Source organism: Gymnoscopelus braueri (assembly GCF_963280865.1).
Source record: "Gymnoscopelus braueri genome assembly, chromosome: 4".
Taxonomy (NCBI): domain Eukaryota; kingdom Metazoa; phylum Chordata; class Actinopteri; order Myctophiformes; family Myctophidae; genus Gymnoscopelus; species Gymnoscopelus braueri.
Window position 1 is genome coordinate 42,888,407 of NC_137605.1, and position 14,484 is coordinate 42,902,890.

The 14,484-nt window shown below is 38.9% G+C and overlaps 2 protein-coding genes across 2 annotated transcripts in view; one reads left to right on the top strand and one right to left on the bottom strand.

Moving 5' to 3' along the window:
• Positions 1–8,913, top strand: part of spire1b (spire-type actin nucleation factor 1b) — a 46,192-nt gene extending 37,279 nt beyond the window's left edge. Inside the window, exons 11-16 of the mRNA XM_080425374.1 lie at positions 192–337; positions 4,982–5,119; positions 5,247–5,317; positions 5,431–5,458; positions 6,046–6,374; positions 6,621–8,913. Coding sequence (XP_080281500.1) covers positions 192–337; positions 4,982–5,119; positions 5,247–5,317; positions 5,431–5,458; positions 6,046–6,374; positions 6,621–6,876 — 968 coding nt within the window. The 3' untranslated portion in view covers positions 6,877–8,913. The remainder of the gene's footprint in view (positions 1–191; positions 338–4,981; positions 5,120–5,246; positions 5,318–5,430; positions 5,459–6,045; positions 6,375–6,620) is intronic.
• Positions 8,914–9,933: 1,020 nt separating this feature from the next.
• On the bottom strand, positions 9,934–12,350 carry LOC308084149 (uncharacterized protein). Its single transcript, XM_080426669.1, has 5 exons — positions 12,238–12,350; positions 11,900–12,011; positions 11,639–11,683; positions 10,956–11,108; positions 9,934–10,329 (listed from the first exon to the last, which is right to left on the bottom strand). The coding sequence occupies exons 1-5, from the start codon at positions 12,298–12,300 to the stop codon at positions 10,130–10,132; spliced, it is 573 nt and encodes a 190-aa protein (XP_080282795.1). The 5' UTR covers positions 12,301–12,350; the 3' UTR covers positions 9,934–10,129.
• Between the last annotated feature and the right edge of the window lie 2,134 nt (positions 12,351–14,484).

The following is a 14,484-nucleotide window of genomic DNA, read 5'->3' on the forward strand; positions in this document are numbered from 1 at the left end:
GCCTGGAAAACCTCCCTGGGGAGGCATTCAGGAGGCATCCGTATTAAATGCCAGAACCACCTCAACTGGCTCCTTGGCGCACCATTATTATTATGCATTATTGTTTCATATTTATGGCTGCCTTTAAGAGAAATATGATCATTGATTTAATCAATCATTGAACCAAACAAACTCTTCCCTGCGAATTCCAGCTCCTCCCATGTTCCTGCCCATCTCCTCCACCCCCCAGCCAGAGCGCCGTCAGCCCCAACAGCACAGGAGACACTCCATTGAGAAGGAAACTCCCACCAATGTCCGACAGTTCCAGCCTCCTTGCAGACAGAGCTCCAAGTCTCTGGTGAGTCAGACACTACCAGCAGTACAATAAAACACAAATACAAAAACAAAATAACTTGGTTGTGTCCATAATAATGATAATTATTCTTGTCTGAAGAGAATCTGAAGAGAAATATTGCTTTAGCTTTTCAACCTTGAAGGGCAGTATCTAAACATCATTTACAATTAATATCTAAAATTCTCTTCATAATGCAGTGGTATCGTTCACGCATCTGCATGGTTTAGCTGTTTCACTGGGATGAGGTTTTCTAAGGTCATTATGGCCCGGGGAAATTTGCTTTCACAAAAGCCGATAAGGAGAGCATCAGGAAGAGTACACTGAGTTGAGACAAGGAAGGGATTGAAACCAGACATCCAGTCACTCCTGTCTCAATCTTCGCTTGCCACAAAATGGCTCTTCCCACATTCAGCAGATTGAAAGTGCTTCCTCTTTACCAGCCTACGTCAAAATCATACAGCCCCAGCTAGCTCACCTTGTCTCAGCTTCGCATTTCCGCGAATCGAGACCCATAATACAGTACCTCTCAGCCGTACACAACACGCTGTAACCTTCTCTCACTCAGGTTGGGATGTTAGCCACCCTGCTTGCCTGGAGCCCTCTCCTCTGCTCCTCTCCCTACACACTCCATCACATACGGAGTTCCCACCCTTTTGAGGCATGTGTGTTGGGGTTGGTGTGGGCTGTTTTTGCACTGTGCAGGGGCATCCATATCAGTGGAAGAGAGTCTGCCAAGGTTTGCCAGTCTCCCCCCAGTCCATGCTGGCATAATAATAACAACTGTAGTCAAGAATCCATCCTCTCCTAATACTACTTCCTGCTTGTTTAGAGATCCTTTGCATAGAGCAGACCTACTGCCATAGTGCATAAACAGTTCTTTCCTTACTGGACAGGTGAGTTTGTTTTATACATTACATTTTCATTAATTAATTACAATTTTAACCAGCAACTCGATCATACAAAAAAGGGTCGCAGCACAATTTACGGTACACTAATTTGACATAATAAGCCGTAATTACAAACAATGTGTTTCTTATTAGCAATAATGTTTTTTATTAGAAAGAAACAAACGTTGTTATACCCTTATTTTCCACTATTATCCCTTAATTATGTTCTAATTAGAAATTGAATGAAACGTAACAAAAGGCGTTATTAGAAATGGTGTTCTCTGCTATTAGACAGAAACAAACAAACACAGTTATACGCTAATTATGGAACATAATTCCTAGAGGCTAACAAAGCCTAATAAGACCTAACAAAGCCTAATAAGACCTAACAAAGTCTAATAAGATGTTATTTCCACTTACTTGACCGTCACATTACAACCCCGCAACTACTAACTACACGATGTGATGTTAGGCTACTATTAGTCTACTGTAAGGGTTTCGTTAGAACAAATGTGTTCTTTATTAGGCCTTTATTTAATGTTATTTCCACTTACTTCAAGTTACTTTACATCTAATTACAACAGAACTGTACCGTAAATTGTACATCAGCCATTCTGGGCTAACTTCATGACCCATTATACTTCTGCCTACCTTTTTGCTTAATAAAAATTGACGTCGGTTCCATAATATTTTGCATTAGAAGATGCAATTCAACATTTGACCAGTAGGGGAATCAGCAATGTTATGTCTACGGGCGCAACTCTTGCACAATGTCTTAAAAACATGTAACCGGATGAGGACAGAGGCGAATTAAATACTTTTTTCAACTCGTTGGATAGCTTTTATGGTGCGCTAGAACTTAAAACATCTGAGAGCATGGCAGAAAACCTTTAATTTTTGGATACGATGTGCAGAAAGGGGTAAGAAACATGTAAAGTGGAAAATGTGCGACAATGTCCTGCTAAAACGGCACAGAGAAACGAGGAACCTCATCTCAGCGGAGGGAGAGGTTCCGTAGGGGCTATCTAACTTGTTGACTGATTGGTCTTTATGACGGTCCATCACTTTTCCAAGCATATGATTGGTTGGAGGGCGGGACGAGCTGGAATGTGTGTGTGTGCTTTTACTCCTACTGGTGTGTCTGAAGGACTCATATGTGTATGTAAACGGGAGCATTACGTGAAAATCGTACCACTTAGTGCATAAGTGATGAATGAGTTTACTCATCTGTATTGATAGTGTTTAATATTTATCCTGTTTGGAGTCAAGACGAGTCCTGGTTTTAACGTTACTGTAGTAAGCAGGCGTCTTGAGTTACACTAGTGTTAGCCTCATGCTAGCTGAGCTAACGTCCAGTGTGAGAAGCAACACCGGGATCGTTTTGGAATATAAAGACTTTCGGACACTTGTTTTATATATTTTATTCAAAGTTTGTCAGAGAATGTTTTATTGTTAATTGTCAAGGTTTGTTTTAGTGTCCTTATTTTTTTTTCTTCAAAGTGCTTGGAGTGGCAAAGCTTAAAAGAAATATGTCCATAATACTGGATGTCATTGTCAAAATGGCTTATTTTGCAGTGAGTGAAAATAAAATAATAAGCTGCAGCAATTGTTTCAATTTATTAAGCTTTCCGAGTTGATGTTATGATCTATACAGCAACCAGCCACTAGGATGTGTTTAGGCTATTTTGTCTTCACCTGATATATAACGAGCTAGCATTCTCCTTTCATGACATTAGCAAGGACTGGCTGGTGTACAATTTACGGTACAGTTCTGTAGTAATGAGAGGTAATGTGTTCCTAATAACAACAAAATAATTTGTATTAAGCAAAAAGGTAGGCAGAAGTATAATGGGTCATGAAGTTAGCCCAGAATGGCTGATGTACAATTTACAATTTACGGTACAGTTTTGTTGTAATTAGATGTAAAGTAACTTGAAGTAAGTGGAAATAACATTAAATAAAGGCCTAATAAAGAACACATTTGTTCTAACGAAACCCTTACAGTAGACTAATAGTAGCCTAACATCACATCGTGTAGTTAGTAGTTGCGGGGTTGTAATGTGACGGTCAAGTAAGTGGAAATAACATCTTATTAGACTTTGTTAGGTCTTATTAGGCTTTGTTAGGTCTTATTAGGCTTTGTTAGCCTCTAGGAATTATGTTCCATAATTAGCGTATAACTGTGTTTGTTTGTTTCTGTCTAATAGCAGAGAACACCATTTCTAATAACGCCTTTTGTTACGTTTCATTCAATTTCTAATTAGAACATAATTAAGGGATAATAGTGGAAAATAAGGGTATAACAACGTTTGTTTCTTTCTAATAAAAAAACATTATTGCTAATAAGAAACACATTATTTGTAATAACGGCTTATTATGTCAAATTAGTGTACCGTAAATTGTGCTGCGACCCAAAAAAGTATACATTTGCCTTGCCCTTTACTCTCTGATGACATGTCCTCTGAATGCCATTCCTTCCCTTTTCTGAGGCTCTGCCTTGGCTAACATCCCTGTTAGTGCTCTCACACACAAAAACAACTAACTAGCCATCACCTACATGCAGTTGAAACTGTACTAGAGTATGTGCTCTTGTTATGCAGTAGACATTTGCAATTAAACTTTGACTTTGGGTAAATTTGTGATTTATGTTCTAGCACATTTGTTCTAGCACAGATTTGTGAGAGTTATGAAATTACGAACTACTCTAATGCTTCTCCATTTCCCTGCCTGTGTTTTAGTTACAGTTCAGCAGGGTGTATCTTACAGTGCATTAATTAGCACCATGGATTTTTTTATTCATGTTTTCTCATTTTTTCAAACCTCCAAGTAGAAGCTAACATTAATAGAACGTGTTACAGGACGGTGTTAGTCGCAAGCTTTGTTGTCTAGTCTTGTGAGCATGACATACTGTATCTGTAAGTGTAACAGTACGTAATGTGGAAACAGACACCAAACGGAACTCCTCCATAAAGGAGGGAAATGTGTGAATTACTGTCCACTGCCCATGCTAGCTATTTTTTATCCACAGTGGTAGGCTGTAACTAAGTACATTTACTTGAGTACTGTACTCAAAAAGTCCATTGTGGTCCATTGTACTCAATTCAGCATGACATACAATAAATACAATACTTTACATACAGTATACTTTATCCACCACTTTTTATCCAGCAATGTTATGGATTCCATGTGGGAAAGGGGCTTAAGTGAAGCAGTTATTCTCCTGTACCTTTAAGTAAAGCACTATGGTGCTGATCTGGAATAGACTATGGTTCGAATCGGCTCTGTCCATCAATCCAGTTTGTTATACAACCCAGGCCAACTCGGTGTGAGCTGTTTTCTTGTCCAGTCAACAATGGGGATGTTTTTACAGCCCAAACGTACCCCGGTGCGAGACAGAGCGCTCTGAAATAGTGGTTGTGTGTGCGCGCGCGCGCGTGTGTGTGCGTGTGTGTGTGTGTGTGTGTGTGTGTGTGTGTGTGTGTGTGTGTGTGTGTGTGTGTGTGTGTGTGTGCGTGTGCGTGCGTGCGTGTGTGTAAATGGAAAGAGAAACACACAGCCCAATGTGGTGTTTGGTGTTGCCATGGAAATTAACTGTTTTGTGTGTGTGTGTGTGTGTGTGTGTGTGTGTGTGTGTGTGTGTGTGTGTGTGTGTGTGTGTGTGTGTGTGTGTGTGTGTGTGTGTGTGTGTGTGTGTGTGTGTGTGTGTGTGTGTGTGTGTGTGTGTGTGTGTGTGTGTGTCTGTGTCTGTGTGTCTGTGCAGGAGGAGTTCTGTTTCCCTGTGGAGTGCTTGTCTCTAACAGTGGACGAGGTGATGCACATCAGACAGGTGCTGGTCAAGGCAGAGCTGGAGAAATTCCAGCAGTACAGAGAAGTCTACAATGCCATGAAGAAGGGAAAGGTACGCCTAAGCACTTATTGTATACCAGTACAGCAATTTTCTGATGTGCCCCGTTTGAGGGGGAATAATGCAAACATTGTATAATGTTTTTAAAATCTTCATCCTTTTCTTGTGCTTTGTATTGCAGCTTTGCTTCTGCTGTCGAACCAAAAGGTTTTCCTTTTTCACTTGGTCCTACACCTGCCAGTTTTGCTTAAGGTAAAATATTGCGTTGTTGGATTGTTGTAATATTTCTCCCTGTTTAATCCAAACCTACTTGAGAACAGTACACGAATCTTTCTCATTCAATGTTCCCTGGTTCCTCCTTTTAGGCCTGTGTGTTCGCAGTGCTGTAAAAAGGTAAGTCATCAAGCACATCTTAACATAATTTTAAGTGGAGTATGTAAAATAAGTGTAACAGTAACAGGGGTCTCTCCAGCTCTTTAGTAAACAGAAAATACATTTTCAGGGAGGGATACCAATTTTATCCAATCAGGAGAGAGAACTCATGCAAGATAGATACAGGATAAACAAGATACAGGATAAACAATTGAAATTTGTAGCGATGAAACAAATAAATTAGCAGTCAAAATTGGAACTGGAACACTATACAAATTAAGCTGATAAATGATCTTTGTGGGGTTGTCTCTCCTTAAAATTGTTATCCTGACCTGGAATTTTATTTTACTAAAACTAAAGTTTACTAAAGAGCTGGACAGATGGGGAGACCTTTTTAACTTTTTAACTTTTTAACAATAAACTTTTCTAACAAAAACATATTACTTACACCCCTTTTAAGCCTGATTATTACGTCATTGCACACAGCACATGAAGTATAAATAAAGCCTTATATCCAGAGTGAACAACACAGTTTTTTTTTTAAAAGTCATGTGCATACAGCATAATGAATCACTGAGATTCTCATTTGTGCTCTCCCACTCTACCAGATGCGGCTGCCATCCAAACCCTATTCCAGCTTGCCCATCTACTCCATAGGCTCCACCCACACCCTCCCCAGGGATAGGTTGGCTGCCATGTCGGCTGTAGGAAAGGGATTGTCGGTGGCCAGTGGTGAAGGCTCACCAGGAGTGCCACGGGCCTCAGGGGCCTCTTTTGTGAGAGGCTCACCAGGAGTGCCACGGGCGTCAGGGGCCTCTGTTGTGAGAGGAGCGACTGCAGGGCCATCTAGGGGAGGTGGGGAGCTATCAGGAGATGGAGTAGGTGCTAAACCCTCCACTAGCAAAGAGCGCCCCAGCATTCAGAAGACCATGTCCAAGTAAGATCACTGCCCTGTATTATACATTATTTTACAACAATACATGGATCGCTGTTCTTTATCTGTATTTGTTTTCTATGCTCATTTGCATGTATGGCAAAACATATTTGTTGTACAAAGCAAATAATGATAACGTAGTATATCCATGTGGGTTTGACTTTAAGATGGAAAATAAGCATTTTTATGACGTAGCCAAACAAAAATACAACCAGCCTTGTGTTACAGTACTCCTTTCACCTCCATCAGGTTGTCGAAGCATGGCTCGCTGAAATCTCATGAGGAAATAGAACTTCCCCCAGAGCTGACGGAGGACTGGGCCACCATGGAGGTGTGTGTGGACTGCAAGAAGTTCATCCACGACATTATCTCTTCCAGCAAGCACAGCCTGTCACTGGCCACCAAGAGAGCACGCTTAAAACGCAAGACGCAGTCCTTCTACATGTCCTCTCCTAAAGGGAGAGAGGAGTATCGCCCATCAGAGAGAACAATCAAGGAGATCTAGAGCTCCTTAGTCTTCTATCTTCCTCCATCTTTCTTTCTTTCTATCTCCCTCAATTTCTTTCTTTCTTTCTTCTGTCTCTCTCTCTCTGTCTCTCTTCCAACTGCCTGCTGCATCTACATTATATGGCACAATTATGAAGACTCAACACTGGAAATTATTTTCTACTATGATCAGGTCTATGTACTATATTGTACATGTCAGCTCTTTTAGGATAGACTTACATGTGGACCGTGGTTGCCAATGGCGAAGTGTGTGGACTGTGTGGTCTTGTTTGTGCGTCCTGATCGTGGTACAGTTCCTCTAGACAAATGTATGAATATGGCAATCTTTTTCTACAGCATTTTGTTTTCTCTGTAAGATAGATGGTCCCAAAAGCATATACTTTTATCAAAAGAGACTGAAACGGCTGTTGAGACAAACAACATAGTGTGACGGCCTCAAAGAGTGGCTTCTCTCCCTCACAGTGGCACAATGGAACGGTTCTCCATGAGTCTTCATCACCCATGGAAAAAAAAAAAAAAGAAGAAAATCAACGAGCACAAGAGAAAAGACTGATGTGTACTTGAATTCCTCAGGCAATGGCTCCCTAGCTAAAGGTACAAGGTTTACATCTTCGAGTCTCCAGGGGCTGACCATGACAGGGAACGAAGCGATGGCTTAATGAACATACGGTACTGTATATAGAACAACCACAACTGTACATTTATTTTCAAAGGGTTTTGGTTTTGTATGATGTATATACAGTTCATGATGCATACATATTTGGTTGTCTTCTATTTACTTTGGCCTTTTTCCCCCTGTTTTTGCTAAATATGCTCAATGGTCTCCCTCTGCGGTTTACCTTAACTGATCATATTATTGAGAGGAGTTGTACACACATTTTGTTTGTGTCCTGTTTAGGAAACAAACAAAACTCAGTGTTTCCACTCATCAGTTTGCCTTTGTTTTAAAGGAGAGAGAGGGGGGGGGGTGTTATATGCAGATTTAGTGCCAAAAAATAAATTCATTATTCATTTGTGTTCATTCATTACCCAAAGAAGCCTTTTTTCCCCCTGTAAGTGTTATGCACTGCTCTTGCAATAGAATAGGAATGAGATAACACGCCAGTTCAAAGGCATGCTGCGTTGTGTGTACAATCTTCTGTTCTTTGACTTGTCTAACACTATGCTCCCAGTGGCCAAACAATGATGGGGAAAGCTTAGTCAGTGGAACGCTGTATATTGGAGATGAGGTACAAAGTGAAATGGAAACTTAAACTTTCAACTAGAAGCACAACTTGAATTTCATTTCTACTTAAAAATGCCACTGTCATTTTTGTTTCCTTTGCAAATGTTCAAATGCAGTCTACTTGCATTACATTAAACGGTATAGAAATAGCAGGGATGGATTGTTGCTTGCCTAATAGGCTACAGCAGTATTTTTCAGGGTATGAAAAAGTAGACAGGATTTGACTTGGGACTAATGGAAAATGTAGAGTCAATTAGACCCTCCAGGTCCATTCTATTTGAGGTTCATTTGCCAAATTGCCAAACATATCCATATCCTTCACCTGTAATTTTAAAGGCATCAAATAATGTTAACTCACTCCCCTGGCTGTTTTAAACATAAAGCTCACAATAATGCCTTTTATGATTTTCAGTACGCTGTGATCACATCTAATTTTCTTCATCTCCCTCGATATTTCTGCCTTAAAAACTCTCTTTTGTAATCACAGTCATAATATGAACACAGTCATCTAACTACTGTACATACTTTTGTTTACTACCATTTGTATGTAGGTCAGGTCTGTTTTGGCTTGATGATACCGTGACAACAATTCATTCAGAGTGAAACTACTGTGGTTTTTGTTCTCGTGGAGAGGGGAATCTAGCTAATGTACAACCCCAGAGAGAGAGAGAGAGAGGGGGGTGAGAAATGCATATGAAACCGTGAGATGTAACAGCATTCATGCATGTACAGTACTATGGTGTAGCTTGTACCTTCAATCTCTTATTATCTTCTGGCTGTAACTCCCTACTGAGAATACAACGAATGATAACTAAAACAATAAAATGTAATGCAATACCCGACACCTGCACGTATTTGATTTGTTTTCTTTGTTTTAATTGTTTTGAAAATAAAACACTTATTGTCACTTTATACAAAAGAATATACTTTATTGTAACAATATTCTCCAATAAAATGTAAAATAATATATAATATACTCCACAATAAAAAACAATCTCAACAAACTGAGAAACTGGGTAATAAACAGTTTTGAAGTGACAGTTTGTATCTACATATTACGTATTCTTTTCTTCATAAAATACATATACAATATACACTCACAATATATCAAAGCTTAGACTTTTTTTTTCATTTTTTATTTACGTAATTTCATATAACTGAAATTATATAAAATAAAGAAAATAATCAAGAACACTACTAAGTAGTCTAGAAATCAAGATTTTTAATGACCTTATAGTCTAGTATTACCGTATAGTATTATAAGGTGGCCTTTGGCCATACATTTTTAAATTACCCCATTCTTTACTCATGACATGATAAAAAGTCACTTTTGTACAAACTTCAACTATTTCAAAACATTCTACACACACTGTAGATATTTGTATAAAACCATCCATTATGCCTTCCTAGGTGGTATGGTTCTGCCAAAGAGCAGCAGAGTAATAAAAACAGCAAGAAAGAAAACACTGCAAAAATCTTCTATGGAGAAAAGGATGCTACTGCATTGAAATTTGCTTGCCCCTAATAAAGTCTATTTTAAGAAGGTCTGTTTGCTCCAGTACTGTTCTTTTTGATTCTCATTGTATTATTCTAAAGGCATCAGGCTTTCATCATCATTACAACACTGAAGCAAAGAAAATAATCGATAGTTGCTTGCAGCCCTCTTTCTTTAACTGATTAGACCAGCTGCATCACTCAATGAAAGTACATCAAATTCAAGTATGACTTAGCATTTTAAAAATGTCTATTTACATGATCCTTTATGAACATTAAATTACGTTAAACTTTGCAAAAGGAATAACTCTGCAACACCTCCTGTGCTCCCTTGAATGATGACATTGCTTTGATGATGTTGCTTTAGGATGTATACAGTATGAAGGGAAGTTTGTTTTTGTTAGCAAATTTTTTTTTTAAGACACAAATGTACTCAAAGTTTGCTCATTCTAAAATGGATACTTATTATGACAACTTGAGGAGCAACATTGCAGGGATGTGTATGTGAAAACACTTGGCTCAGCAGCACATGTCAGTCCAGGGTACTTTGTTCCTCTGTTGTAGTTTCTGGCTCCATTTCATATGGCTGATTTACCTCCATGGAGTTGTTGTCTCCTATGATGACACAGTTGAGGTGAGAGCCATAGATGTGAATGCTCTGAGGGTCTGATGGTGGAGCTGGAACAGTGGTCTGAGGCGCCACCTGCTGCCCACAGCTGCACCTCGTCAACTCTAGAAAATAAATGAACAAATTATAGATTAAATGTGTGATTTTTTTTCTGCTTGGGTTTGCCATAGTTATTAAGTAATCCTAATAACTATGGCGTAAATTGAGCCAAGCAGTTTTATAGGGTAAATTCACTGTGTAATAATATACTGTTGTAGCCTACAGTGGGTAACCGGAAAACGTGCCCCAAAACACACTCGCCACACTTGGTTCTTAATTGTGTTCTTGACTATACTTGTTTTACTGAGGTTAAGGTTAGGAATAAGGTTAGGTTTAGGCATAGTTTTACTGAGGTTAAGATTAGGAATAAGGTTATATTTAGGCATAGTTTTACTGAGGTTAGGTTACATTTAGGAATACCTAGTTCTGAGGTTGCCAGATTTGACCCAGGGCGAGCGTGTTTTGGGCCGAGCGTTCTTGTATTCGTACAGTGTACGCTACAACATTTCACAGATGAGATATCATTATTGCGTTGTTGTATTACAAGTTGACTAATGTTTATTGACTTTTGATTAATTTTTTTCAAATCTTTTCACATTAGGCCAATAACGTAACAAGGCTACAGCATATGACTGTCACCTGCAGGGGCAGTGTGGCAAATTAATATGGACTGAAAAATAGGAATACCCACCATGCACTTGGAGCCCAGAAGCATGCAACAGAGGCTGACTTTCCACAACTGCAGACTGGTAGTTCCTGTTCCCAATGATGCAACTGGTCATGGTGGTGTTGCTGATGTTAACAATTAAGGTTGTAGGCGGGGGAGCCATGGAAGTCAGGAGACCTGTTGCTTATGATTATTATGATAGTGGAAGAGAAAGGAAAAAGGGAAGAGACTATGATAATGGGAAGTTTCTAGTTCCACAACTGAGAATATGTTTGTCATTGAAGTTTCTTGTAGTTTCCAATGTAGCCATGGTTCACATGACGCTCGTCTGTCACAAGCTGTCATGGTATGACAGTCATGTTTCAGGGCTATTCCAATGATATGCAGAAATCCTGCACTGTAGTGTAGACTATAAACCAATAGCTTTGGATATAGGTGAGATGTGTGTGGGCTATGAATTATAAAGATGCAAAGATTTATTGTATAAATCCTATCGTTTCATTTTTAAAATACTTTTAGAACATGTTGAATATTGCTATATTATCTTGCAGGTTATTTTATACTGATCTGACAACAACTTTCTATGTAAAGCATGGTGAAGCCCAGATGGTAATGTAAACAATAGGCCTAGGATTTGAAGGATTATTACAATAGAGGTCTTATTTATTTGCATAGTACTGTAGTAGTAGTAGTAGAATAGTGCTCACCTTGTGTAGGTGTATCCTCCAGAGGTTGGGGTGTACGTGTTTGAGCTTAAAGGAGGTAGAAAGCATGATAGCTTGAGTTAAATTACAGTATATTCACTGTTGACAAATGTTCATAGGCTAAACTAAATCTGGTCAATATAAAACTATAAATGAATCCTCACGTTACAGTATCACAGAATGATTTATAGATAGATAGATAGATAGATAGATAGATCGGTAGATAGATAGATAGCCTAATAGTAACTGGGTTGTTCTGTTTACCTGTACAGCAGTGTATGACATCTTGACTGAGCGAAGGACAGCACATCTCCAGTGAACTGTAGAGGAGCTGACATGCACTCCTTCCTTTTCTCAGTAACAGCTGGACTACTTTCTGCATGTCATAAGAAAATGAAAAATGTCATGACTGTAATCCTCACAGCAGTATAGAAAAGACACCAGCCTCATACTTATATCAATTCATTTGCTTACTAACTTTAGGTCACATATAGACCTTAATCTGAGCATTTACGTCGCACATATCTGCAAAACAGGATTGTACAAATGCTAACACTGTATGAATAATGGTCAAGCAAGCATGAAGACATCAGCATCAGTACCTGACATTCATGCTCCTTGATGGCGCTTGTGTCATTCATGGAGGTCTCATACATGGTCTCCATCAGGCAGGATGGTCTGGCCTCACCAAGAGTATGTGTTTGAAGCTGCAGGGTTTTGTCTGTGCCATGAAAGGAAAATAAATAAATATATAGGCCTAATGTTGATGGTATACTTGACATTATTTGTTGCATAAGGGTTCAACAAGATGTAGTGGGACAAGTGCTGTGGAATTTCAGCCTCTGTAGCTTGTTAATAAACCTTACACTACTCCTGATGCTCTTAAACATGTAACCTGTGGGCCACCAGATTAGGTTTGTTTGCAAACTACCTATCAGTTCACACTGGAAGAAGTTGAAGTAGCCTACATGTACAGTAAAGCTAGGACATCGTCAGTTTGCACTTTGTATGCTATTTCATCATGCAAACTTTCAAGGAAGAGAAAGGCTATAGGTCTACTACAGTTTCTAGCTTGGAATCCCCATCCATGATGTCATTGTTTGGCAGGTTGTCCACAAACTCACACCTACAGTACAGTATACACAGAGCGAGTAGAAATGGTGCCATCTCAATAATGAGCATTAGTGAGGCCCAATTAGCCTATATCAGTGGTTCTCAACGTTTTCAGGCCACAACCCCCCAAAATAATCATATATGAACTGGGACCCCCCACCCTGACAAGCACTTGGAATTGTAGGCATTACATTTAGTTTGACTCGCTTCCACAGATAAATATTAAATATATAAAAATTGCAGATATACAAGCTCACAACACGTCGCTTTGCTAGGCGTGAGCTTGTAGATCGGCTATTTTCCTTTTTTTTGCCTCTTTCTTATCTGATTTGACAATTTGGCCAATGTTTGACCAGTTTTTATAGTACAGTTTGTTGCTTACTTTTGATGCAGTAATGGTCTTTTCCCTTTCTTTCTTTCTTTTAAAAGTTATTAAAAAGGTCTTAAAAATCCTTAAATTGTTACTTCAATGTCACCTGGGGACCCGCAAACATCATATGGGGACCCACCTGGGGGTCCCGACCCTAGGTTGAGAACCACTGACCTATATGAAGATAGGGATGAAAATGGGTCAAGTCAAGTGCTCAACAGAAAATCTCTCTCTGGGATGTTTGTTTGTTTCACTTTTGACATACAGAAAATATCTGTCGATGTGAATTGAAATTTAGAGAATACTCTAAACGTTTAATAACTCACTTTGATATTTTCTTAACGTGCACTGACCCGCATTTCAATTTTTCTTACAAAGCCTATTAAAATAAAGGAAACAGTCTTACCAGATATGACAGCAATTTCGTTTAGTAGCATTGTTGTTGTTGTTGTTGTTGTTGTTGTTGTTGTTGTTGTTGTTGTTGCTTAGAATTCATGGTCAAAATGTCAGAGTTACATCTCCATCCTCGTAATAAATACAGACACGTTGCAATAATAGAAACATTTGCCTTTATATAGCAAGCAAGGAGAAGGAGGAGCTAGGGTTCGAAACTGGGGTTTTCCTCACAGAAGTTTGACAAACCAATAGAGAGAAGGGGGCTTCCTTGCAGTGCATAGTACTGCATGTGTAACCTTGCATCACCAGTCTTTCCTGCATGTGCAGTGGTGGAAAGTAACTAAGTAAACTTACTTAAGTACAGTTTTGAGGTATTTTTTTTACTTTACTGGAGTATTTCCAATTTTCAGTACTTTTACTTCTACTCCACTACAAATATTATGCTTTTACTCTACTACAATTATTTGAAAACTTTAGTTACTAGTTACTTGTAGATTTAGATTATTATTACAAAACCACTTCAGACCTATACATTAGCCCTGAAACATGACTGTCATACACTTTGGCATTGTGAGCTTGTAGATCGCCTATTTTCAAAGGAGTTTTATACATTTCATGCATTTGAAAACATGTGAAATGGGACATTCTGCATAATGAGTACTTTCTACTTTTGGTACTTTAAGCACATTTTGATTGTACTTTTACTCAAGTAAATTTTGAATTCCGGACTTTTACCTGTAACAGAGTATTTCTACATTGTGTTATTGATACTTTTACTTAAGTAAAAAATTTGAGTACTTTTTCCTCCACTGCTCAGGTCTCGTACGAGCACGAGCTGCTTCTAGAGAGAGAGAGATAATTGGATGATGTTATTTTCTCATGTTCCACATCCGTGGTCCGGTGTCATCACAATAAAACACCTGCTGTAAACAGTGGTTATCACACTTTTTAATTTCAAGGACCCCCAGTT

Bases quoted from the DNA above. Each gene is read 5' to 3' on its own strand.
- LOC308084149 (XM_080426669.1), bottom strand. From the start codon at position 12,300: ATGGAGACCATGTATGAGACCTCCATGAATGACACAAGCGCCATCAAG. The intron at 12,012-12,237 runs GTACTGATGCTG...TATGACATGCAG, and splicing joins TCAAGGAGCATGAATGTCAG to AAAGTAGTCCAGCTGTTACT. The intron at 10,330-10,955 runs GTGGGTATTCCT...TTTATTTTCTAG, and splicing joins TTCTGGGCTCCAAGTGCATG to AGTTGACGAGGTGCAGCTGT.